This window comes from Puma concolor, chromosome D2 (assembly GCF_028749965.1).
Source record: "Puma concolor isolate L17-30 chromosome D2, mPumCon1.1.hap2, whole genome shotgun sequence".
Classification (NCBI taxonomy): Eukaryota; Metazoa; Chordata; class Mammalia; order Carnivora; family Felidae; genus Puma; species Puma concolor.
In genome coordinates this window covers 38,120,024-38,145,647 of record NC_141677.1, presented here as the reverse complement: position 1 = coordinate 38,145,647, position 25,624 = coordinate 38,120,024, and the positions used below count along the sequence as shown (strand labels likewise).

Genomic DNA, 25,624 nt, shown 5'->3' with positions numbered 1-25,624 from the left:
CCAGATATGGTACCAGTTGTCAGTAAAAGCAATCTCATCCCCCCTTCCTATCCCTTCTTAACTAGGGGACATAGAGGCAGTTCGGAGGTAGATTCATGCCCGTCTCTGGCGAGGCTTTGCAACCTTAGCCACTGAACTCAAAGGCAAATGCTGGCTAGGATATAGAACAGATTTAGGAAAGTTGCCATCCCAGCATGTTTGCTCAGCTAACAAGTATGTGACCCCCTGCTATGTTCCAGTCACTGCGCTAAGTGCTGTGGCTAAAGAATGAGCAAGAAAATGTGGTTCTTGCTCTCCTGGAGCTTACCTGAGACTTTGACCAATCAGAACCATCCAAGGAACAAGCGGTAGCTAAATAGAGACTTGATTATGTAGGGGAATCATCCCAGTGAAATGCTCTTTGGCAGGAATTTTGTTCAATAAAATCGTGAAGACTGCAAACATTTCAGAGGGAATGCTTCCAAAAGCATTGGATAATTCATATTGTTAAAATGTACCCTTTGGAGCAGTTTTGGGCAAAGGTAATAGCGGGGTGACTTGTGCACCTAAAAACCTATGGTTTTAATGATGGGCCCAGTAAAAGAGGGATATGGAGAGACTTGGGAAGGTGGGGGAGCTGCTGACGCTACCCTAAGTGCCCCTGTGGTGTATTATGTCTCAGCCGACCCTGACACCTGTAAACTCCTCCCAGTTCTTACCTGTGTAACAGATGCTGGAGGCCAGTTGAGGCCTTTGCAAGTGTGCTGGATCTACTCAGAGGGGATTGGATAGCTAGCAGCATATGCTAGCAGGGACAACACCCTTGGGTGTGGCTGGGGAACAAGGCCAGGATGTGTCAACTTGATTGTCATTATGGGAAGGTAGTCCCAACAACATATGCTCTAGGGCCATGATGCATGATTTACCCGGAGTGTTAGCAGGGAGGTGGGGCTCGCTTTGCACATCAAAGCTAACAGACCTCCCCTTTACCAGGGCAAAAGTAAGAGCCATTTCTGTGCTTGGACTCATTATCCCCCCCATTCCGCCTTCATCCCCGAAGGGTATGGTTGACCTTGGCCTTAGTCTTCTCTTCTCTTGGTGCCTCTTATTCAGAAGCAGCATTACCAAGTAGAGACAGGCAAATCTACTTTGATCTGCATAGAGGAAAGTGCTATTCAGTGCCCTGATTTCTCTTAAGATTGGAAGAACCGGGTCAAAGGAAGATTGACTTGCTTGAAAATGGCCAAAGCCTACCAAGTCTGCAGTAAAGGGATGGATAAAATGTGGAAGGGCAAGGGTATTGGGAAGAGACACAGTGTAATTTGTGAGAGAGTCCGGCAGTTATGGAACTGCTCACTTAAGATCGGTGTATAATTCCTCTTGGGGGAAGGAAGGAAAGAAGGGTGGGGAGAGAAAGAAACCCAAACAATACCAGCATACTGGGTTGTTGTGAAAATTAAGTGAGAAATTAAGGTTAAGGTAAACAACTCTTCCAGTTAGGGGCTCTTTGATTATAGGCAACAGAAACTGGTTCTTGCTAACTTAAGCAGGAGAGGAATTTTTTTGGAAGGTTAGAGTACCTTATAGAATTCAGAGAAAAATTGAAGAGCAAGATCCCAGAAAGGACAGAGTTGAGCCAGGCAAGCAGCTCTGGGACCCAGCAAGCAGAAACTCAGGGATAGTCATTATAGGGCTTTGCACAAGGATGGATCCCACTGTGAACTTAGTGTCACTCCATTCAAGGCTGAGAAGTATTGATTGGCCTAGTTCGGGCAGGGAAACTTGATTAAAGTTCCCAACACTGTATCTCACTGGGGATGACTGGTTCCCCAAATTAAAAATGAGGTGCCATTGACAGAAGAGAGGGTGTGGGCTGCACATGTCAGTACAACCAATGCCTCCTGAGGTTCTCAGAATTTATTTTCAAGACGTGGACTGAGGCTTCCTTTGGGCAACAAGCTACAAAAGATATTTGATCATTCCTTGGGCATGGTCTAATTATGGAGATGTAATTGTGATCTAGGATGGTGGAGGTATAGATATAGACCCCTCTGGTGTTGTTTAGGTCCTGACCATCTGCATATGATCAGATGCACCTACTTTGTGCAGAAAGTTCTGTTCTGGTCAGGACATCTCAGTATTCACTGTTGGCACTCCCAGTAGTCTGTCCTGTGACCTTGCGGCTCTGTTTTATAGAGGTGCCTTTGCTGCACTGTTGGGATCTATTTGCTCAGCCTTCTGCCCCTTTTTAGGGAAACTGCAAAACAGCCTGTGTCTTCCAGAATAGCTCTATTGACAGCTGGATAAGATGATTACTTTATTCTCTTCCTCACTAGGAGGGAGAAGGCATTTCCTTTCTTTGTAATTAGCAAAGTACTAGCTGTGGCCCTGGGTAGGAAGTCTTATCTCCAAACCTCCTTGGCTTTTTGTTTGCTTGTTTTGTTTTTTCATTTGTTCTAACCAGAAATGGCTAAAGCCAGCGTTTGGGATTATGGCCTCAAAACACACTCACAGTTGTTTTGATTTCATTTTTGCCCTCCTTACATGTACTGTTCTCTCACAAACTCGAAACAGATCTGGGGTAGCAGAATCAGCCAATGATCTGACAATCTTGCAGTTAACTAATGGTTATGTTTCTTCTACACTTACAATGGCATCAGGTGTCCAAGACAAGCACACCTTACCAACCAGTCCATTGGTCAGTAGATAGTTCTGGAAAGTCTAGCAAGCTTTGGAGGTCCTGAGCCAGGTCCTTAGGTGGAATGGAAGTGATGGGTCCCTAGGTGGAATGGAAGTGATGGGTTTTGGAGTGATGGGGGTTCGGAGCTGATGACCAGGAAAGAATTCTTGAGACATCTTTGGTGCAAAAAAGTTGATTTTATTAAAGCATGGGGACAGGACCTGTGTGCAGAAAGAGTTGCACTGGGCTTGTGAGGAGTGACTGGTTATATATACTATGGAGTTGGGGGAGGTGAAGCCAAGAGGAAGTTTCTTAAAGGGATTTCCATATGCTAAAACTCACAGATTACTGAGGGCCTAGTTTTGTCAAACTAAGGTAAGTTTTTTTTTTTTTTTTTTCCCTCTAGCAAAACATCATTAAGATAGTAGGAGTTCCTGGAGATTAGGCTATTGATAAGATTGCCCCTTTCTGGTAATTTTACTAAGATATTTGTAAACTGATAGAGACTCTGTCAATGTAACCATTTGTTTTCTGTCCTTTCCTTTGTTCTTGGGGAGGCAGAAGTGCCTAAGGAATATCACACATATCCCACCTCGGTGGGGGGGCCATGCAGGGTGTCGGGTGGCTTGCCTTATGCTCCCTCATCAGAAGGATGGGACCTGCACAGTCTGGAGCTAGCTTTTGTTGGCCATAGGTGAACTGCCCTGCGTGGACGTCAGTTCCTTTGGGACTGGCTGTCAGTACAGGAGGAAGTGGGAAGGCAGGAATTGGATTAGTCTCCTTCCTTTTAGGCAGTGGGGTCCTGCACTTCACAGGAAAACCTGGTTAACAGTCATCCTGAAGGACATGATCCAAAGTAGGGGAAGCCGTGGGACAAAGCAGTCACAGAAAGCACCACCAGGTGATACAGAAGGTCAAGCCCAGAATCTGCCTAAACCTTAGCTTGTGTGAGAGTCTTGGAGAGATAGTTCTGTGGACACTGAATGGTTCAAATTCAACCTTGGAGGGATAACTTTAAATTTTAGTACTGACCACTGTGTGCTTTGGGTTGTGGGGTCTCTTGCTGCCCCCAGCCTGCTTTCTATGTGATAAAATGCTGCTGAATTTCCCTGACAAGTCCTTCTTAAAATTCATTCCCACCAAGCCAGTGGCTACCATTGGGGTGTGGGCGGGGGGCAGGGGGAGGTTGGGGGAGGTTGGATGGAAAGAGCATGATTAGAAGTCTCAGCAGAAAGACAGAAGAGATTCTAGCATATGTATTTGATATAAATATTATAGTTTTACAGAGACATCTAGATCAATATATGCCACATTTCATCTACCTCTCTGACAAAGTGAGCACAATGTATTCAGGGAAAGCTGTATAGGATTTTCAATTTACTCTGTGTGATTTATTGTGACAGGATAGCTATGGGTTTTTTAAGTTCTTTATACTTGTTCCAGTAAAAATGGATATAGTATCTTTAAAAATAAACAGCCCAGAGCTGTGCATTTCACATTGTCTTCCTAGAATGAGGCTCTGCTAAAGAGCGATGTGAGACCTCCCTGCCCCCAGGGGGGACCTGATGCAGGCAGATTTGCCTCAGTCCTTGCTCTTTAGCTGTTTTGAGGGGGGGGGGGTGCGGTGTGGAGGGTGAACAGGGAACTGAATTAGGAAGTACTGCCGACGTCTAGACGAGATGTGATGGTAGCCTGGACTAGAAGGGCAGAGAGCTAGAACTCTGTGGGGGGATCCATCAGTGTCCGTGGGAACAGCCCAGTCAGTCTGGGCTCCTTCATTTTGTAGTGACTGGCCCCAGTCTCCTGACTCCCAGCCCAGCGGCATCAGCCCTCCCTCTATCTAGAAGGCACCAAACCAAGGGGGTAGGGCTGCTCTTGCTCTGCCACTCACCTTGTACTGAATCTCTGGGCCTCAGTTTCCACATCCAAATAGCAGGTACTAGACTAAACATTCACCAGGGGCTATTCTCATACTAAGATAAACATGAGACTGTGGAGTGGAGCCCATTACTTTTCAGGCTCTAAGAAACACTACCTGAATCTTAAAAATGTGTAGATTTTAGTTTTCATCCAGCTAACCTCAGCCTCAGTGAGTCTCTGGAGGCCTCATTCACTGGAGCCTTGAAGAGTTTGGGGGCTCCCTCGGCATCCTCCTCTTATGCCTTCTGCCCTTGGTCACCTCCCCTAAGTTGTCCGTTCTGAAAAGCCGCAGTGGAACTAAGCTCAGAAACAGGTTCCAACTCAACTGGGGCGTCCTGGCTTCCCTTGGACATCTCTAAGAAGGATAGGAGAGTGATTGAGGAGAATGTGTGGGATTGCATTCTGGAGGCAGAGATGCTTAATGATGAGAGAGGCATACTCATGGTCGTTTAGTGAAGATATACCCATTAAACAAGCAGTTGGCAATTTTCTGGTGAGCCCTGGTAGAGTTTGTAATAGTCAAGCATTATTCTTAAGGTTGTCACACTCATCCACTGATGCCACACTTGCTCATGACACATCAGTCCAGCCTGTGTTTATAGAGCCCTGCCCCCAAACCAGGCCTGTTTGCTTATACTGGATGAATAACTCTTTTCCACAGAATGCCATCTGCTACTATTTTGGCATTTAAGATGCTTCTTCATGCATCTGAGAGGAATCTTTTGATCCAGCCATTAACATTAGTTTATCCCAAGAAAGACTTGTTTACAGAACTTGACAAAGTTTTAAAAACCCAAAAGTCCTATCCGATCAGAAATCGTTATTGATTTAAGCTTGTTGGCCATCTTCACAAACCATGCGGCCAGGCCCTGTAAATATCAGTCATTAAGACTGATAAGACTGACATTAAGATAGACTAATCAGTAGTCTGAAGAAGTTCAAATCTAGAGCCTCATTGGGAACAGCATTAGTTACCTTCATAGTGTAACTTTCCTGAATATTCTCCACTGTACATGGATCATTTAGGTTTTCCGTATCTTCAGGATCCTTGGACTGGAGAGGCGGTCCTGGGTCGGACATAGCATACAATGTTTAAAATGGATATTTGCATCACTTTGCCATCCCTTGACTGGCCAAATTGTGTGGCTTAAGTTTAAAAACTTGATTTAGAGTTTCTGCCTCACTCACAGTATCTAGTGATGCTGCAATACTGTGATGTTTTTAAAAAGAAATTTTTTTTTTAATGTTTATTTATTTTTGAGAGAGAGCTCGAGTAGGGTAGGGGTAGAGAGAGGGAAATACCGAATTGAAAGCAGGCTCCAGGCTCTGAGCAACAGCACAGAGCCTGATGTGGTGCTTGAACCCATGAACCATGAGATCATGACCTGAACTGAAGCTGGACGCTTCACTGACTGAGCCACTCAGGTGCCCCAACACTGTGACGTCTTAAGTGAGAATGATCTTCGTCCATCCCGGTCCCCGGCTAAGTCTCTCTCCTGGTCCAGTGAGGACCCCTCCATCATCCCCTCCACTGTGTGATGAGGAGGGCATCCTGCTGGCCCAGCTCTGCCTGCCATAAAGAGCGGAACCTGGAATACTCCATCCTCTGCTCTCTGCCCTCTATCACCTTCATCTGAACAAGCATTAGAGTCGGGGACCTGGGTCACATCCTGGGCAAGTCACTTTCTTGCTGTGGGATGTCAGGCATGCGGCTTAAGGAAATTGAGGTTAAGAGAGGTTATCTGCAATGATATAGGTCGTAGGAACATAGGGTTGTTTAGGATTAGGTGAGATTCCAGGGGCCGTAGAGCACTTTACATCTGTTACCTACTGATTTATAGATATCACATGAATCCCACCATTTAATAATGCTTACAATGGCCCAGGCCCTTTACTAGGCTCTTCGCATGTATTATCTATTTAAATAAATCCTCAAGATAACCTCATGAATCAGGAACTAGCACCAGCCCCTCAGAGACTCTGACTTTATAGTTGTGAAATGCAGAATTGGTATCTTGCCCAAGACTATTCAGTTATTTAGTGTCTGATCTGAGCTAACACGGGGCTATCAAAGTACGAATCTCACATGGTAGGTTTGTAGGTGTCATGGAATCTGGCAGAGACAGTTTTGGATGAGGATCTCTTTGGCATTCTTCAAATCATGCACCATGAACAACCATCACTCTATGTACAAGGAGGACACGCCCTGCTCTCAGTCTTGAATATTTTCAATTATATTTTCAATCACGGAGGACATAAATTCTGCTTCTCTTCTCCCTGAAATAACATCCTTCCCCAAACTGCTGTCCCTGGAATTTTCGAAAGTCTTGCAAATGTTTCTGGAAAATAAATTTCCCTTTTTGCCATCTATCCCTTGTACTCCTGCAGGCCCCTGGTGCTTCCTCAGACGTAGGCTGGTGAGAGCAGATCTTCTAATGCACATGCTGAGTTAGAGAGGCGACTTCTCCCCATCCATCAACTCTAACTGCATTCAAACATGTTCAATATGTGGGCTTCTTGATAACTTCCACTGTATGGAAAACAAAATGGAGGGAAATGATTATTGGCACAAAAGGAGGAAGTCATAAATCTTCAAATCAGATATAGGACAGATTGGAACAATATGGGTCCTCCAAGGTTGCCATGATAATGTACCTAATAACTCTCCTTGGGCAAAAAGGCAATCTGCTTTCAATCAATCTCGCTTTTTCTGAGCAAAAATACCAATTACGTTGAAGGAAGATTTTTTTTCTTCCTTTTTGATAAAGGCTGCTCTCCACCCCAGAAATCATGCTGTAGCTAAAAGATATATATTCTCAATTGTCTAGAATGGTATTGGACAGCTAGCATCAAATGAGAAAAGTCAATCCTTTTTTTCTCCCCTCTCCTGCCTGCATTTGTCTACTTCTTAAGAGAAGTGAAAGCTAATTAAAGGCTTAAGGGATAATATTGATTGCATTGGAATATATTTTATATGTACCCAGCACATTTTCAACTGAGAGAACCCTGACTCTTTCTAAGGCTGAATAAATCAGCTGGCAGGGCCTTTGATTCAAGGGTGAGAGGGTGAACTCATCTCCTTCCCTTCCACTTCTTGCACATCTGTCCTAGAGATGAATGATTTCAGAAGAGGGAGAGGCGATGCTGGCCGATGTTCATTCAGGCCTTTGCGTACAGGATGGGAAGGATGGATGTTCAGGCATTTACCCAGACCTATCATTGATTTGAGTCCAGCTTTGAATAATCACCAGGCTTCTACTGGTATAGAACTTTGAGCTTTGCAATGCCTGAGGCGGGAAGCTAGCTGGATGGTATTAGCCTCTCAGCTCCCTCATCTATTGAACGGGGATAAGGAGCTTGCCCAGGATCACACACGTCTTTGGGGGCAGAGCAGGGAATCCCACCTGGCTTATTTTCGCATCCAGGTGAGAGGAAGGGCCCAACCCAGAACTGTCCTGTGGAGGCGCCCGTACATTGCATTCATGCTGGGCTTATTCTCAATCATAGACGTCTGTAGGCAGAAAGCATTAGAATTGCCCCATGCAGCCCCACATGTCAGATCAGGAGGGAGGTCCTATTTCTCTCTCACTTTCTGAACATACTTGGCAAATTCAAAATCAGAGATCTTATGCAAAACATGCAAACTCATTTGCAGCCTGTTTCGTCCATATAAATGCACGTGTCACAAGAAGTATTTTAAGATATGACATGATAAAAACGTATATAACCCGAGTGTTCTGTTTACGTCCTATAGTCTCACACGCTGTGTATTTCAGGAGGGAGTTAGTCATGTGGGTTTGGGGCATTTGGAATGGGTGGCCAAGGGACCTCCCTGTACCTGGATGGCACTTGCTAGAGAATAAAGTGATCATGCTGGGATGTCTCTTCTGAGGCAGCCACTGACAATCTTTCCTCCCTGCGATGGCCTCCGCTTGCCCGGCCACTAAGTGCAGCACCGTAACAATAACAGTCCATAATGGTGATATTATTAACTACATTGTGCATATTATTGATTTACTCTTTGTTCTGCATCATTATCCTTTCACCAATGAGTTTACTGCCTTATTCTCACATACTTAGTCAAGCACCAAATTACAACGAAAGGGCAGGCTCTTGTAATGGCATCTAATGGAACATTGCATAAGTGATCATCACTTCCTCCCATTATGCGCTGCCTCCAGCCAATGAGCTTTCTGCCTTATTGGAATGTGCACAGAGCAATTATGAGGTGCAAGGGACCTAGCCATTCTAAATTTTTTCCCACGAAATTACCATGCTTCGATGTTCACCACCTACCCATGCCTCAGAGCCCAGCCAGGGATTCAGCCTCTGTCGCTAGCAGCCTGAGAGGCACAGGGACCTGGGCTGAGCCCCTTGCTACAGTCTTCTTATTAGAAGCCAGCAGGTTTCATCTCCACAGTGAGGCCCCTGCTTTGGGTCATGGGGCTAACTCGTGCACTGAAGTGCTTATTCCTGATTGAGCATTGGATAGCAAATGTAAGTGGCCATGGTACAGCCAGGTTGGTTCAGATTCATCAGATTGGTCTGGGAGCCCAAAGATATTGGGGGGACTGTTGTCCCGGCAGTTCTGGAAAAGAGGCTCATCTCCTCAGGGGGAGCCACCATCTCCAGAAACAGAAGTCCACACCTCCCTGGATCAAGGCAAACAGTTCCAGCCTCATCCCTTTCTAGCTTCTCCCCATCTTGAAGTAAATTCCTTCGGCTCTCATGGAAATCCCAGGCACCCTGAGGAGGTAGCTATCTGGGGATGGACAGCCTGCTGCTGATCTCCGATTCCATAGGCGTCCCATCCCCATTTAGCCCTGAGTAATGCTCACTTACTGTAAAGTGTTACATGCCCCCATTGTCGGAGGAGTTATGGCGGAAAAATGCAAAATTTCCTTTTTACTGCTTATGGCCAGCAGAGCCCATAACGTGTCAAGCCGCACATTAGCCACCCTGATAAAAGTCCGCTTTCTTACACACAAAATCATCGTTTCAGCAAGATTTGTTATCTCATTACCTGATAAGCTCTATGTCATAAACCAAGACCCATTCGGTAAATCTCTCAGGAGGACGCTTTGTGGGCAGAAAGGGAAAGATCTGAATCTGCAAGGGACTTGATAATGCAGCATTTAAGCGCACGCATAATGTCACTTATTGTTAAAGGCATAAAACCACTTGGCCAAACGGTTGGGCTTTTAATAGGATTTTGTGCAGCATCAGGTGAGAAGCCATATGCCTTTTCTGTCTCGGAGTCTCTGAACACCTGCCAGCACCGCTGCTTTGCCTCACAGCCCTCTGGGGATGGGAGCTGGGCTTTAATTGAGGCCTCGGGAGGAGAAGAATGCTTCCCCGCAGCTGTGCGCTTCCTCTGTCTTGCCTGGGGTGGGTGCTGGGTCCTCGCTGGGTTGGCCCCATCTAACTGGCTTCTCCTGTTCAGGCACATTGTGGTCTGTGGACACATCACTCTGGAGAGTGTTTCCAACTTCCTGAAGGACTTCCTGCACAAGGACCGGGATGATGTCAACGTGGAGATTGTCTTTCTTCACAAGTAAGGGGCCCCTGCTGTTTCAAGACCCTCCACTCAACCAGGCTTCCTGAGGAGGGCTCACTGAATATCTGTGGAGTGGTGGTATGGGGGCAGTGTTGGAGGGTAGTGCAGAGTTGAATCAGCCATGTGGCCTCCTTAGAGAGGACAATCTGGAACCAATGGAAAGGGAACATTAGTTCAGTGGTGAGAACACCACCTGCCTTTGTGGAGCAACTCTGGCAAATAACAGTGAAGTTCATTATGGGTCAGATACGTCATTACCGTCCCATCAGCTGTCTGAATCTATTTGATCCAGGTGTGTCCACAGTGTCTGGTGTGGAAGATTAGCTGTCTCGTGTGGATTCTTTACAAGTGCAGGAGGGACATAGTGGCCAGGAAAGACACAGACATAAGAGGAAGCAGGGTATAATGTAATGGAAACAGTTGCAACAATAATTCCCATTTCTAGAAACCTCCGCTGTTGGACACTGTGCTACTCCCCGTGCATAAGTTCTCTTCTTTAATCAACACAGGGAGTAAAAGTACATGCTGTGAACTCAGAGTGCTCCATGTGAATCTTGACTCAATCAGTTACTCGCTGAATAAGTTACTTAACCTCCCTGGGCCTCAGTTTTTACATTCAGTAGATAAGGAGATCACAATGGTTTTGATCTCCTTCCTTGGGCTGTAGAGAGAATGAAAAGAAGTAAGCCATGTCAAGAATGAATCAGGCACACAGCAAGCGTTCAATAAATGTTAGCTAGTATTATGAAAGATAAAATATATTTGGCTAGATAAACAACATAGAAGGTGGGTCTTATCATGTTTGTTGTGCAGTGGAAGAAAGCAAGAGATCTCCTTCTGCTCAGTGTTGTTGGGGTTTTAAGCTTCATCTGACCCCCATTTAGGTAAAAGGTAGTCAGCCACAGGGATAGAGAGTTCTGGGACTCGGGCATGTTGATGTGAGTGGCACTGTTTTCTTTTCTGATGGAAATGGGCCATCATAGGGCCAGCACTAGCCCCAATTTACCAAGAGACAAAGCTCATGTGTGGTGCTAGCTCCATAGGGGGTTGACAGCCCACAACTCAATCCTGCTCTGAGATCCCACAGCAGTTGACTTTCCTATAAGCTTCTGTTCTGTGCGTCTCCTTCCTTTTGACAGTTGTTCACAGAATACCAAACTGGCTGCCATGTTTGAGCACACCAGCATTTTTTTCTTCTCAGCGCTGAATTCTCCAAGTTCTGAAAAGACCGGCCAGGCTATGAACACAGGAGCAGAACTCACAGATCAATTCAGCGCTTTAGCCTCTCATTACCAGCTGAGGGGCCCATCCTCTGCTGAGCACTATGGAAGGTTCAAGAGAAGTATAGTGTGTAGGTCCTGCCCTCATTGGGCATTTCAAGATGAGCATGTGTGCAACAGCTAGAGCTCAACATCCATGCTATATTCACTGACTGAGGTCAGTTTAGTCAAATGGCAGAATCGCATGGGGCATTTGCATCAGGGAGAGACCACCACTTCTTACATGACCAGGCAGACTTTCTGAGAGGGGCCAGACCAGTAATGGATCTCGAAGACTGGTTGCATTTGCACAGGCACCTGTTTCTCATCCACTACTTGAGTCTGAACCAACAAGCTGGCTGCTAATGCCTCACTTGCTGGGATTCACCTCCACGTCCCCAGCATCTGTCAGCATCAGCTTTGTCGTAGACGGCCCAGTTAATTAACCTCTTGAAACTTTGGGTTAATAACATCCCTTCCTCTAGGGTTGTTTTGAGGTTTAAATGAGTTAATACTTGTCAAGTGCTTAGAATGGTATCTGCCACATAGTAAATGCTCAAAAACATGAACAACTCTTACTAAGTACTTAATGAATGTTAGGCAAGCATTGACCAACACAGGTCTTGGTACCTAGAAGGTTCAAACGAAATATCATCTGCCATCTAGCATAGTACTTTATAGAGAACAGATATTTTTCATCTGTAATAAATGAATGAATAGGTCAATCAGTGCTTTAGTCCTTGTCCTCCAATGGGAAAGGTATCTGTATGGCTCACACTAAGAATGACGAATAGCGTACACATGTGTGAACCAAGAACAGTACCAAGAGTAAATTCACTCTGTCTGTGGCTGCTCAGAGGTGACATGTTTTGATCCAGGCCCCAGGAGATGAGAAGTCCATAGGGCTGAGAAGCAAGGAAGAGGCTTTGAGGGAGGGAAGAGCAGTAGGCTCTGCCAGGGGCACCTTTGACTAATCTCTGAGGTCACAGCTCGGTCTCTCTATTCGTAGAGTAGTGATTCCATTCATAACAAAATGAAAGACATTTTGCCCCATAGGCCTCAGACTCTGTGAAGATTGTGAACTGCTTCATTTTACCTTGGTACTGGTTTGGGTTTTCAGTGGGCTGGGGTTTTACTCCTCTTGAGTGTGACCATTTCATTTCTGCAAGAAACGGGGCTGCTTTGAAAGTGAAAGCCTTTTCCTAGGGCTTTCTTTTTGGAAGTCAGAGAGAAAGGAGGCCATGGAGGCAGAAATACCCAAGTCTGTTATATTAATGGCTGTTTCTTCTCTCCCTGCCAGCATTTCCCCTAACCTGGAGCTAGAAGCTCTGTTCAAACGACATTTTACTCAGGTGGAATTTTATCAGGGTTCAGTCCTCAATCCACATGATCTTGCAAGAGTCAAGGTAAGAAGGAAGAGGTGACTTCTGCTTTTACTCCATCTGAGAGGGGGACTCACTCTGTGGTGAGGGCATATGCCTCCCAGGATGGCCAAGAGTCACCCCCATTCCCCTAATGCCATAAGTCAGTATGCCACCAGCCTTGACATCACCCTTCCACTGGCCCCAGGGCTTTGTTCTCTGGCACCTGCCTTCTTTCACTTGAAATAGTCGTAAAATTAGTTCCCTCAATATCCACACTCCTCAAGGAAGCAGACTAGTTGTATGGACTCAGTAGACTCATATACAACATGATAATAAAGTAATTCCCATGTTAAATGCTGAAATCAGACTCAAAGTAGCTCTGAAATCTATTATTTACATTGGAGAGGAACATGAAGGGTAAAGTATAAATAAAATGTGACCAGGCCATAAAACATTTTGAGCTTCCTTTTTTTTGGCCCCCACTAAAGACTAAAAGTGAAACACTAAACATGCAGATATCTGATATCACTTAGTGATAGGCTAATCTTTCATTCCCAAATCTGCTAAGTTAGAATCTTCTTATAAAGCAGACCTGAGGTTTATAAAGGAAAGGGCTATAGCAAAGTGACATCTGGTACTTTGCTCATTTTGTATCGGTTTTGTGAGGACATTGGATATTTGCATGGCAGTGGGTATAGATTAATATTGTGAATCCACTGACATCTAAATGCTCACTGTGGTCCCAACATAATTTAGTAAATCATGTAATTGGCAAACATGGATAAGCCAGAAGGATTTGGGTAAATTCTTTGGGTTATTAAAGAAAACTAGAGACAATTTGTGACATACCATGGAGGAAACCGTGGCCCCCCACCAAATGCAGGGATGGTCTGTTAAGTACAACAAACCAGGGAGGACGGATTGCAGACCTGAGCCTGCACGAGAATTCTTATGCTTATAGAGTCCAGTTAATCTTAATATTATCCAGACAGGATCCAAGTTATGACTTAATGTGAAATCTAATGAGAACTTGGAGAAAATAGTTACTGTTCAAGGACCTAATTTAGATGCAAGCAATTATTAGCATAACTCATCATTCCCTCAAAGGAATCAATCTTTTTTTGGCTCATGTTTAGATAAGTCGGTAGGTTTTGAGGTCATCTGGAACATATCATTTCATACACATGGATGTGTTGTCTTTTGAGTATCTGAATGCTAATTCAGTACTAAACGATACCGAGCTGTTATCTGATTTAGGGCTCTTATTGCCTTCTATGCCACAGTTAAGATGTGAACAAGATCAGATGAAGGACTTTGGAGTCTCAATTTCTGAATCCCTGACTACTCAGTTAACCTGGTAACCTGAGAGGAGGGGTTTAGTCTGCCTAATGCCATTTCCCGACTGGAAAAATTAGGATGATGGTGTAGATCCGTTGGTTGGGAAAGGAGGCAGAGAGGGGGACTGAAAGCCTTAATTAATTGTTATGTGAAGAAATCTGGAAAGATTATACCTAAGTGACTGTGCAAAATAAAAAGTATAATTACCAAGGTACATGTCGTACCCTCTAATGGCAACAAGATGAAATGTTTATACCATAATAAGAATTTGCAGCCTATACTTTTGACAAAAAAAAAAGATAATCTCCCAGGATTATTTTTTTTCTTTCTTTGGAAACTACCAGGTTCCCCAAAAGCTGTCAACAGAGAAAGATTGCAAACCAAGCATGGCTATTTATATGTTTGTGTTCTGTGATCTTCCTTTTGGTGTCTTAGATAGAGTCAGCAGATGCGTGCCTAATCCTTGCCAATAAGTACTGCGCTGACCCTGATGCTGAAGACGCCTCCAACATCATGAGGTAACGCCGGAGAGGCCAGGGAAGGCTCTGGGCTTGGCACTCTGCAGCCCATTGGCTGCACTTTGGGGTTCTCTGCAGAGCACCATCTCTGTGGGACCTTCTTTCCCCCATAAGACACCCTACACCTTGCCACAAGCATAGGTGTGGGGGGAGCTGAGCCACTGGTGGCTGTGGAGGGTGATGACACAAGACAAGCTTATCCTTGGCGAATGGGAGCCCTGGGGCTCACAACTGGTTTTGGGATTGAGATATTTTGGACAGGACTGGGAAAGGAAAGATAGATTTAGATGGGTACAGGCCTGAAGTAGGGTACCATGTTCCCTAAGGGAGAGTGGACCTGGGATGTCTTAACTGTGGGTGATTTTGTCCCTCAGAGGAAATTTAGAAGTATCTTGAGATGTTCTTGGTTGTCATAACTAGGGGATGCTGCTCACATCAAGGGGGCGGGTAGAGGCCAGGGATGCTGTTCAACATCCTACAGTGCACAAGACAGTTACCCACAGCAGAGAAGTATCTGGCCCAAAATGTCTAGTGCCAAGCTTGAGAAGCTCCATGTTAGAGCTTTTCGAGCTTGTCTGTAGCATGTTGATTAATAGCCCCACAAAGAGGAGTTTGTCGACTGATGAGCTTTTGTTTCAACCGGTTTTCCAAAATGAAATCGTGTCTTTACTGAGAGCCTTCTCAGTGCTTTTAACACTAATATGAATTTCTAAGAGAATGTTCTACAGAGAACGTATCAAACCTATTTAACTCCAGTGCCCCCTTTCTTACAGAACACCTTTGGGTGGGTGTGGGCACACTCTGGAAAACATGGCTCAGTGCCCTCCCTGTGAATGGGCGAGGCCCACAGAAGGCCCTTCCCTGCCGACTCCCCACTCCTTATTCTTTTTGCATTTCAGAAGAACACTGTTCTGTGACAACAAAATGATGGACGAGTTAAGATATTTGGCTCCAGAGAGTTAAAGCCCCTTAGGATTCTTCTCCCCTCCCGTGTACATTGCAGAGTAAAGAGAACTGGGAGGGAATCATAAAGAGACACTTCCGGAGAAGAGACCAAAGAGAAGACATCTCACTCCCACTACATTCCCAAGAACGCTTGCCTAATTGTGAGCAGCCGTCCTTTGGTCCAGACAGACCGCCCTCTCCCCACATCCTGGTTTGCCACCATGTCCTGGGAATTTACCTGGGGTGAGGGCTTAGGGAGCTGCTTCCTCACCAGGCTCCCATTGCCCTTCCTTCGTTTCTCATCAGTGGCCCCCAAGTGACATGAGCTCTCCCATCGCTGAGTTGGGGGAGCTCCTCCAGTGCATTTGGGATGAGCGTGTCTTTCCCTTAGCATCTGGACCTTGTGTCTGGCAAGCGACAGCTGGCACAGTGTTCTCTTTCCTCCCGCTTCTCTTTGGCAATATGCTCAGTGCAGTTGTTTTAAGGAAGTTGATGCATGAACTCTTGTAAGCGTGGGACTTGCCAGCCTACGGGGAGATGATGGAATGGGGACATGTGTCCACACCTCGGTCCGCCCACTAGTCACAGCTGGAAAGTGACTACAACAGCTCAGCAGAGAGTGCTTCAGTGAGCCTTTCCTTGAACTAGGATTTCCATCCTTCCCTGCGTTTTTGTGTCATTTGAAATGATAAAAATGTCCCTTTTAAGGAACTGGGCTTCATTATCTTCAGATTTGCAAACATAAAAAACAAAAGAAGATAAAGCTTAATGTTTTGATCCCCCCAGAGAAGTTTAGGGCTAGGGCTTTTTTTTTTTTCCCCCAAAAGTGAATAATTGAAATGAATAATAGCTTTGAAACGGGCAATTCTCTTAATCGCAGTATTTTACTTAAGTGCGGTAGGGCTAGTATGAAGACATGTAAGTTATCAGGGTGATTGGCATGATGCCAAGACATAAAACTTCCCGAACAAAGTTACCATCATAAGTTTAATGATGCCATTCATTAACCAGAATCAGAACTAAGGCGCAGGCAGCAAAAGGGAACAGGAAACTCAGGGTTAAAAATGGGCTCTGTCTTTCCCTTATTTGTATAATCCTCCTTTCTCCTTAGTTTAATGAGACCAGTCTGCCCCTTTTGAAATTAAAATGTCAAAGATCCATTTGAAATGAGCTAATGCAGAAAAACTGGCTGATGCTATGAGCAGAATTCTGAGGGCTGACTGAGGCTCAAAGTCCTTGAGTTATTAAGCATGAGCCAACACAACACTTCTTCAAAAATAAAATGAATTCCTTCAAGTGCAAAAGCCCAGGATGAATTTGTGCAGGCAGAAGCTTACGAGTGATCCATTTCCTAAATTCACAAGTTGTAGCTTTTCAGCCGAAATGGCTCCCTGGCTGCCTTCTCTCCATTTTTGCACAAAAAAGGCATGGAGCACAGAGCAGTTTCTTGGTGTGAAGTTTGTGAGGGTGGTCACAATAAACGCACTTGCATTTCTGAGTAGGCTTGGGAGGTGGGCCTTTCTGTGGAATTCCATTCCTTCCTTGTCACAAAGGAAATGTATAATGTCACCTCTGACAGAGTCGGTAATGACAAAAACCATAACTTACACGTGGAGAGAGCTTTTAATGATTTCAAAGTATTTCCACATCTGGTCTTTCATTTGCTGCTCATACCAGAACCTGTGAAGTAAATAAAGCAGGTACTGTTGCCCCCAATGTCCAGATGAGGAAACAGTCACAAAGAGCCCAGGGATTTCCTGAAGGTCACCTAGTTCCTTCGTACAAGACTGGGACTGGAATCCAGGTGTTTCTCTTCTTCCACCTGTAGCCCAGTGACTGTGTCAGGGAGCAGAAGCGAGGGTTGGGGGAGGGGACGGGCAGTGGTCCATAGAGAGCATGGACTGAAGGCGGTTTGAGCCGGGCGATTTTCTATCAGACTGTGACCCCTGCCAGGCCTCGGTACTTATCGCCAACCAGCATTAAAGTTGTCATTTAGACACCAGTATCTATCGAAAGCTGAGTCATTGATCCTGTCTTAAGAGCCCGGCTCAGAAATCATTTTTGTGAGTGGCCATGTGTGTGTGACAATTAGCATCATTTGTCAGACTGCTTGTTTGATTTGTCATCGTTGTCTCAAGTTAACTTAGAGAATTGGACTCAGAGCAAACAGTTTCTAGGCTCGTCCCTAGGGTATGTGAGATTGTAAGCCGTCAGCCCCATGAGTTGGCTCCATGAGTTGAGCTTCCTTTATTTAGACGCCTAGCCCATGACCCCTGCTCCAGAGCCCCCACCCCAGTGCACACATACTCACATGCCAACACCAAGGCACCACAGGACCGCTTTCTTCTTCTATGCCCAGGACACAGTCTGTGGCCGTTTTGTGATTTCTTTTTCACACCACCATGGGGTACAGCAATGGACACACAGTTTAACTTGGCCCTGTGCCTCAAGCTCTCTGGATGGGCCTGGCTGCTGGCCCCACATTCACTCCATTTGGGTGTAATCAAATCAATGTCCCCATCAGACTCCAAGGGTTAGGCAGATCCTGCCTCAACTCTGGTTCTTTCTTTTTCAGAGTAATCTCCATAAAGAACTACCATCCGAAGATAAGAATCATCACTCAGATGCTGCAGTATCACAACAAGGTAGGTCAGTTAAAGCCTAGCCCAGGCTCAAATATGCACATGTGTGTCCAGCTACACACGCACACGCGCGCGCACACACACACACACACGTATGCACACACGTGCACACATATGCACACACATGCTGCTACAGTCCAAAGCCCTGGAAAAGGGGGTGGTGGGTAAAAACCTCCCTGGGCCTTTTTTGCAGTGCAAACACCTTGTTTACAGTTGGTCACTGAAAGGAAGCATGTGTTCCTTCATGTTTTCAATAGGAAGCATTTATTAGGCCCCAGGTTCAGAACATTGATGCGATCTTAGATCCCATTTCAACAACTCCCACTTTCATGTGCTGCACGTATTTCTTCATTCGGTATTTACTGACTACCTACCAGGTGGTCAACACGCTACCTTGACCTCCCTAACCCCTCCATGGGGAGTCCTATGTTGTACCCTCAGGGGCTTCGCAGTCAAGGTGTAAAGAGTGTCCCGGGCAAGTGATAGGACTTTTCTACCTGGCACCATGTGACCTGGAAGAACAGATCACATGCTGGGTGGAGACTGTGGAATCTGGCATTCTCACCCTCAAGATGAGAACTGGCATTGTTGAATTCGGGAACATAGCTGCTCTCCAGAGATTAAACATAAAGGAATTTTCCTAGTGTTTTAGTTTACAGGGGGACTGGAAAGAAAACAAACGGAGTCTATGTTGTTTCCCTTGTGATTTCTTCCCAGTCTCTCATTCAAAGGCACTGATCCTTCACCCAGCTTGTCATTAAATTCCCAGGAAAACAGCTTTGGGGGAGGGAAGGTGGCACCTTTCTCTGTTCGATATGGAACCGGTTATGCCCGTAATGAGGCTCAGAAACTGGAGGCTCAGTACCTGGAACCAGGTGTCCTGTCTGAACAGAATAACTCCCTGCTGGGTTATGAGTGAGTGCGTGTCCCATCTTATAGGCCATATTCCCTACGAAATAGGCAGTCAGGTGACCCAGAGAAGACCCTATTCTGCCAAATGCACCAGTGCCATGCCATTATTTCTTAATTGCTGGCAAGTGCTGTCCCATTTTGCTGTGTGGAGGCTCATCAGAGGCCATTGCTGAGTGGAGCCTGCTGTCGGTGACCGGCCTACCACTTGGGTCTGCTGCCCACTGCCCAACCCTCGGCAGGTGGTTCCACTGTAGAACGTGTTGCGTTCCAGCCAGTGGGGCTTGGTGATGAGCACCCAAGGTCACATTGTCCTGTTTGTCTTGGGAAAACCCAAGGACATTGAAGAGATAAAGTAAGATATTGGTAACTCACAAGAATTAGGCCAGAGAAGTTTTTATTGACAGCAGCCCCTGTAGGTAGAGATAAATTTTATTAGCCAGGCTGTGGCTGGTGACAGCTCCTAAGGCAATAAACTCTTCTTTCATTTATGATATGAAATTTCATTTAGTGTGAGAGTGTTCTAAGCTGTTGTTTAGATTTTTGGCTGAATTTAGATTGAATAGGAAAATTAATGTTATATGTTTAGAAAGGGATGTCGGTTCCTTTTTTTCTCTCCTTCCAATGAGTGCTGATTCAGCATCTTCAAGAAATTAAGGAGGATTTCAGCGATGCGATTCATGTCAAGCTCAAAGTAGCAAAGTAGCTCAACGGACCTAGGATCCAGATGGTACCTAGGCAGTACTCATGTGACCGTAGCAAGCTGAATGACTTTTACAAACTGCTTCATTGTAATTATTCAGAAATAAGGATGAATGGCATCAACTGATCCATGATTATTTGCTTAAAACACATTTTGGGGGCACCTGGGTGTCTCAGTCGATTAAGCATCTGACTCTTGATTTTGGCTCAGGGTCGTGGGATTGAGCCTGGCATCAGGCTCCAGGCATCAGATTCTCTCTCCCCCCCACTTTGCCCCTCTCCCCATTCCAAATAAATAAACAAACAAATAAATAAATAAATACCCCACACATTTTATTTAGAACCACCCCAATCTATTTGGGTTTCAGAGTAAGGCAAAATCACATATGAGACTTTGCCCCTGTAGGATTAGTAAGGGTACAAGGAACAGAGTGACCTTGACACAGGGCATTTTTCTCTCATTTCATTTCTCTCTTCTAGAGAAAGCAGCATGTCCACCGGTGACTGTCATGCCGTTCCTCATGGAATTGCAAGTGGACATTTGTCACCCTGCTTTATAATTGTGCTGTTCCATGAGATGCTTCCCCCTAACCTTTAATATGTTTTTCTTCCCATTACCTTATAATAGTATTTTTCTTCCTCTCTCTGTACTTTCTCTTCACCCATGCCTAAATGCCCAAAGATGTCCACCCATTAAAACTCCCTTTCTTGAAAGAACCTGGTATGTGTATGTAAACTTAAGTTACATTGAACGTATTTCAAGTGATAATTAATTCCGTAATTGGATACTGGACTTAAAATATAAAGAATTTTAATTCCCTGCGCCCTAATGATGCTGGAATTCCAGGGATGCAGGGAAGCTGCGTACTTTCTTTCTGCATGTAAAACTGGTCCTGAGTTTGTCATCATAGTAATCTCAGACACTCATGTCCTATTTTATGGTTTTAAAAAAGCTTGACACCCATTATCGTGTTTAGTTCTCATTTGACCATCTGTGCATGTTAGCATCCCAGTGTGACCTCAGATGGGGAGTCTAAACTGTGTCTCAGACAGAGAAGCTCTGGTAGATACAACTCATGGTCACTTGGCAGGCAGTGAGCTCACATCAGAACTGCCAGCTGCCACCTTCTCTTTAAATAGAGCCACACCCCACCGAACCAAACTGTGGTTCCTCACAGTAGGCCTTAATGAAAGACTGATGTTCCCTAAAGTGGATCTGAATTCATGGAGAGAAACACTCGGCCCAGCCATCTCTGAACACAGAAAGACGGTACAGGACATTTTTGATTTGAGTGTAAATGTCTTGATGCTTTTCAAGGAAAGAACAGTTTGTGATATCTTAGAAAAGTGTCACTTCTGATGACTTAGCTGTTAATGGATTTTTTTATTTTTCAAACAGCTTCTAGAAAAAGATGTCTTTGCCTGGGACCTGGAAGCCAAGTCCCAGTGGCCCAAAGGAGATGCAAGTTCTTTGCGCTTCCTCACTAACAACCCTTACACACTTAGGTAGTAGTGTTAAAGTGTTTTCTCTGAAATGACCTTCTTTGTTCCTTATGGTGGCTTCCCCAAAGTTGTGTGTGCAGGGAGAGCTGGAACTAGGACTGGAATTAATCTCTCCTGGTTTCCCGTTATTATATGTCCTCACATTTTCACGTTCCTTCTTCTTGAGATGAGGAATGGTTCAGTGGCTGATCAGAGGGAGACCCTGGTCCTGCTAGGCCAGCTCTATCAGGCCTCATTCTCCAGGTCACAGAGGATTTGCCTCTAGACTTCTGTGCAATAATGCTGGCATTTTCCACTAGACCTGAATGTCCCTCATATGAAGGACAGAGTTGCCAGGGGAACTCTGGGGAAATTTCCTCTCTTCATTTCATGCATACACATGTCCCTCCCAGCCTTTGGTATATCCCTCCCTGCTCCATGTTCCACAATTGGGGAAGTTATGATGGCCAATAAAAGGAGGCCATATGGAATCCTGAGAAATGAAACAAACTTGACTTTCCTGTGTAATAACGTGTAAAATCTATCTAAGGAACTCAAACCAGATGGGGACATGGGGGACCCAAGGCCCAAAAACCTGGACTTCCATACTTGCAGAAACCAGGTACATGGGGATATGAGAGACTCTGTGGAAAAGGTTTTCTTTGTTTGTTTGTTTGAAGGTGCCATGAAGGGTATGTGTCCTTCGAATCTCCTTTCACACTTGATGATTTACTTGTTCATTACGTAGATCTCATTTGTCCTCAGATGATGTGAATGCAAATGAGGATTTCTCCACTGAGACTGAGGTATTCTCTGTGGTGTCAGTATTCTCTATGGCCTTCATAAGCCAGTGAAGAGTAGGGAGGAAAACAGGGTAAAGGCCAAGGCTACTCGCTGGAATCAAGCCTATGGGAGAATGTCTCTGACACTCAGCTTGACAGAAATTCCCATCCGCGATGGCCCACACACCAGACATTTTTAACCATGCTCTCATTAGGGAGGATAGTCTTCTCTCCCAGGAGTCACTGCTGGATTAGGACTGTGAGACTGTCACAGGACTTTGCAGGAAGGAATTTCACAAGAGTGGTATTTCTAAAAGCAGAGCAAAGAGCCATTGGACTTGCTGTTTGTGTCCACAATGGCGTCTTTCATCTCTTCTAGTAGGTACAACTGTAGTGTGTTGTCCTGACAGTGAAGGGAAACCTCCAGGGGGTTCCTTGTGTTTGCTGCTCCATGGAGAGAAATAGTAATTTCTGGGCCACGAAGTCTTGGCATCAGCAGGAACCTAGCAGGGCTCTCTGCTTCAGCCTCCCATGCAAAACAAGAGGTCTTTCCATTGTGACTTGGAAAAACACTTACTGAGTTTTTGGGACAAAGACCTTGCATTTTTGGAGGTAGCTTTCTCCATTTGTTAGACACATTAGATCTGTAGAAAGTTCCTTTATAAAACAAGTCAAAAATCTTCTTTCTTATAATATACATCAGTCAGTCCTAATTCTGGCCCCTGGAACGAAGCAAGACAAGCCTAATCTCTCTTCGGCATGGCAGCACCTGTGGTATTTGGAGGCAACCATCTTGTCTCCCTGAAGGCGTGGCCCTTCTTCCAGCCAAACACGGATGGCTGTCTTAACTGTTTCTCCAAAAATGTTTTCCAGAACCCCCACCTCTCCTTGTGCTTGTCATTTTTCTCTGGAAGTTATTCAGTTTATCAGTTTCCCTCTTTAAATCTGACTGTTACAACTGGATCAAGTATTCTGGAGTAGCCTGACCAGTTCACAACAGAAGGAAACATTCATTTCCCTTGATCTGGAGACCATTTCTAACAAGCAAGCATTGGCCTTCTCTGTAATCTGTCACACGGTTGGCCTCGTTTTCGGGTTTGAGTTGCCCACACACTTAAGTTTTTTTCTTCTTTCCCCTCAGCTCTGCTGCCAAGTTAGGTCTTCTCATTTTGAACTTATACAGTTGATTTTTTTTTTTTTTACCCTAAATGCTGTACTTGACATTAAGGCCTTTAAAATCTTTTCTGGTTGGTTTTCTGCCCATTTTTCTAACCCTGGGGAACTTTTTGAATCTTAATTCTTTCATCCAACATATCATCTCTGGCTCTCTACTTCATGCCACTTAAAACTAGTTGGATGAGCATACATCTGGGTCCTTATCTCAGGGTGTGACCTAACTGTTGAATAGGATCAGTCCGTCTGCAAGAGATTGTACCATGTCTACACTGTGAGTTGCCTGATAATTTAGGTCAGTGCTTCTCAAAGTGTGGTCCCCGGATCAGCAGCTCAGAGGCACCTCGAACTTGGAAATGCCAATTCTCCAGCCTCACCCTGTACCCTACTGGCTCAGAAACTCTGGGATAGGGGCCAGCAATATGTGTATCAACCCTCCAGGTGATTCTGATGCCCACTCAGCCTTGGGAGCCATTGATCTGGAGTATTGGGATTGCAGATAAAAAAGGAATCTAAAACACACAGACATCTGATAGTCTGAGTCTGTTTGAGGAGCCAATTTATGAACAATTTAACCAGACATCCTAGTAGCATAGGCTGATGTGTCTGTCACAAGAGGAAATTCCCTCTGGACTTTGTTTGGCTACATGACAAACCAGAGGCAGGGGACCTAGGTTTGGGAGGTGCAGAAGCAATGATCCAAAGGGAAGACTGAAGACTGACGTCTGCTGAATGGGAGAGTCAAATAAAACACCAAACACCAGACTCAGGAGAGGGAAAGAAAGGATGAGTCTGAATGCCTTCTAAGCAGCTGGGCAATGCTGCATTTCCCAGAGGAGCTTTTCAACAATTGAACATTTAGGAATGAAAGGTCTCATACCTTGCTTTTGCTTCCACAGGCGCATCTGCTAAACATCCCAAGCTGGAACTGGAAAGAGGGGGATGATGCAATCTGCCTCGCAGAGCTGAAGCTGGGGTTCATAGCCCAGAGCTGCCTGGCTCAAGGCCTCTCCACCATGCTCGCCAACCTCTTCTCCATGAGGTCATTCATAAAGGTAACGTCTTGTCCTATTAGAGCACATTAGCCCCGGATTCAGTTTGTCGTGGGGTTGAGTAGAGAGCACAGCTTAAACTCAAAACAGATCGACGGGCTTTAACCACTTTGGTTAAAGAGAAATTCCTTGTTACAGATTTGGGCACAAGGCCAACTTCTTTCAAAATTATGTTTTTATTTTTATTTGGCACATCCACGGCCATTAAATGATTGTTCAAAGCACAATCCTCTCTTTTTTTTAGATAAACCACATGTTTATCTATCAACAAAGCCTCCGCTGTTAAAACAAAAATATGATTTATATACATTCCATATGGCACCAGAGCGCCTAAAGAAAAGAATTATCATTTTGCTCTTTTACATCAAGTGGCTGGTGGACCTCTCACTGTGCGGATAAATGCAGACCATGTGTTTGTGCTGAAGCCCAAACCCCAACAACATAATTCATTTATTTATTTCTGCACAATCAAGGAGGCCAGCAGGGCTGACATGCCATGGTTATTTGAATGGAGAGTGAATCTATGAACCGAACCCTCAGCAGCGGCGCCCTGTACCCTGTGACACAGGCGGTCTGGGTATGCTCCTCGTCGGCCGGCTCACCCCACAGAGCTTACTGGGCAGCCACCCAGAGCCTCCAAAGTGGACCCTGCCTGTTAGACCAACCCAGTCAGTGAAAGACCCAACCCTGTCCTCACAGGCCAGGCCAGGCCAGTTTCCAGGACACTGTGTTGAGAGTCCAGGCCCCTACTAAGAGAGTTTGGAGACTGTGGGATAATGGTAACACCAGTCCTTATCCTTGGTTTGTTCCTGGCCTAGACCATCAAAGAGGCAGACCAGTGCAGTAAAACCTGCCTCGTTTGGGCCTTTCTGACTTGGCATTCATGGCTATTAGCTCAGCATCTGGGCTTACATTCATTCCCCTTCCTGAATTTGTGGTGATTGGAGTGGGAAATCAATGAGTTACCAGGAGGTCCAACAAAGGGGGGCTCGAAGCTCTGCAGTCAAAGGTGTAAGACCTCTGGCCCTTTGCCGCCATTATTGCTGTGTCTGGTACCAGTGTTAGTCATTTGGGGGAGTTGAGGAAATAGCCTTGCACTCAGTGAGAGGGATGAGTGGGAAGGGCGGGGCTGGAGGTGATGGACCAACTCCATGTGCGTGTTCACCCTGGGCATCCATAGCTGTGTGATTAGAGCAAGGCTTTTTTTCTAGGTCCTTACCCTCTGTACCCACCTAATTTACATTATTTAGCCAATTTATAGATAATAATACTTTATATAAAAGAACAAATTGTTTTGGAGTCCCTTCAGTCACTTTAGCAAA

General features: G+C 45.2%; 1 protein-coding gene and 1 long non-coding RNA gene across 25 annotated transcripts in view; one reads left to right on the top strand and one right to left on the bottom strand.

The window, feature by feature from the left end:
• KCNMA1 (potassium calcium-activated channel subfamily M alpha 1) overlaps positions 1–25,624 on the top strand; it is a 739,980-nt gene that overhangs the window by 514,555 nt on the left and 199,801 nt on the right. For all 24 annotated transcript variants that reach the window (XM_086680076.1, XM_086680093.1, XM_086680079.1 and 21 more), the window contains exons 10-14: positions 10,023–10,133; positions 12,696–12,801; positions 14,533–14,615; positions 18,136–18,205; positions 24,150–24,305. In XM_086680076.1, the coding sequence (XP_086536202.1) occupies positions 10,023–10,133; positions 12,696–12,801; positions 14,533–14,615; positions 18,136–18,205; positions 24,150–24,305 (526 nt within the window). The remainder of the gene's footprint in view (positions 1–10,022; positions 10,134–12,695; positions 12,802–14,532; positions 14,616–18,135; positions 18,206–24,149; positions 24,306–25,624) is intronic.
• Positions 6,792–24,266, bottom strand: LOC147575999 (uncharacterized). The gene is made up of 2 exons (XR_015241656.1): positions 24,131–24,266; positions 6,792–7,109 (listed from the first exon to the last, which is right to left on the bottom strand). It is a non-coding gene; the product is annotated as an uncharacterized LOC147575999 (long non-coding RNA).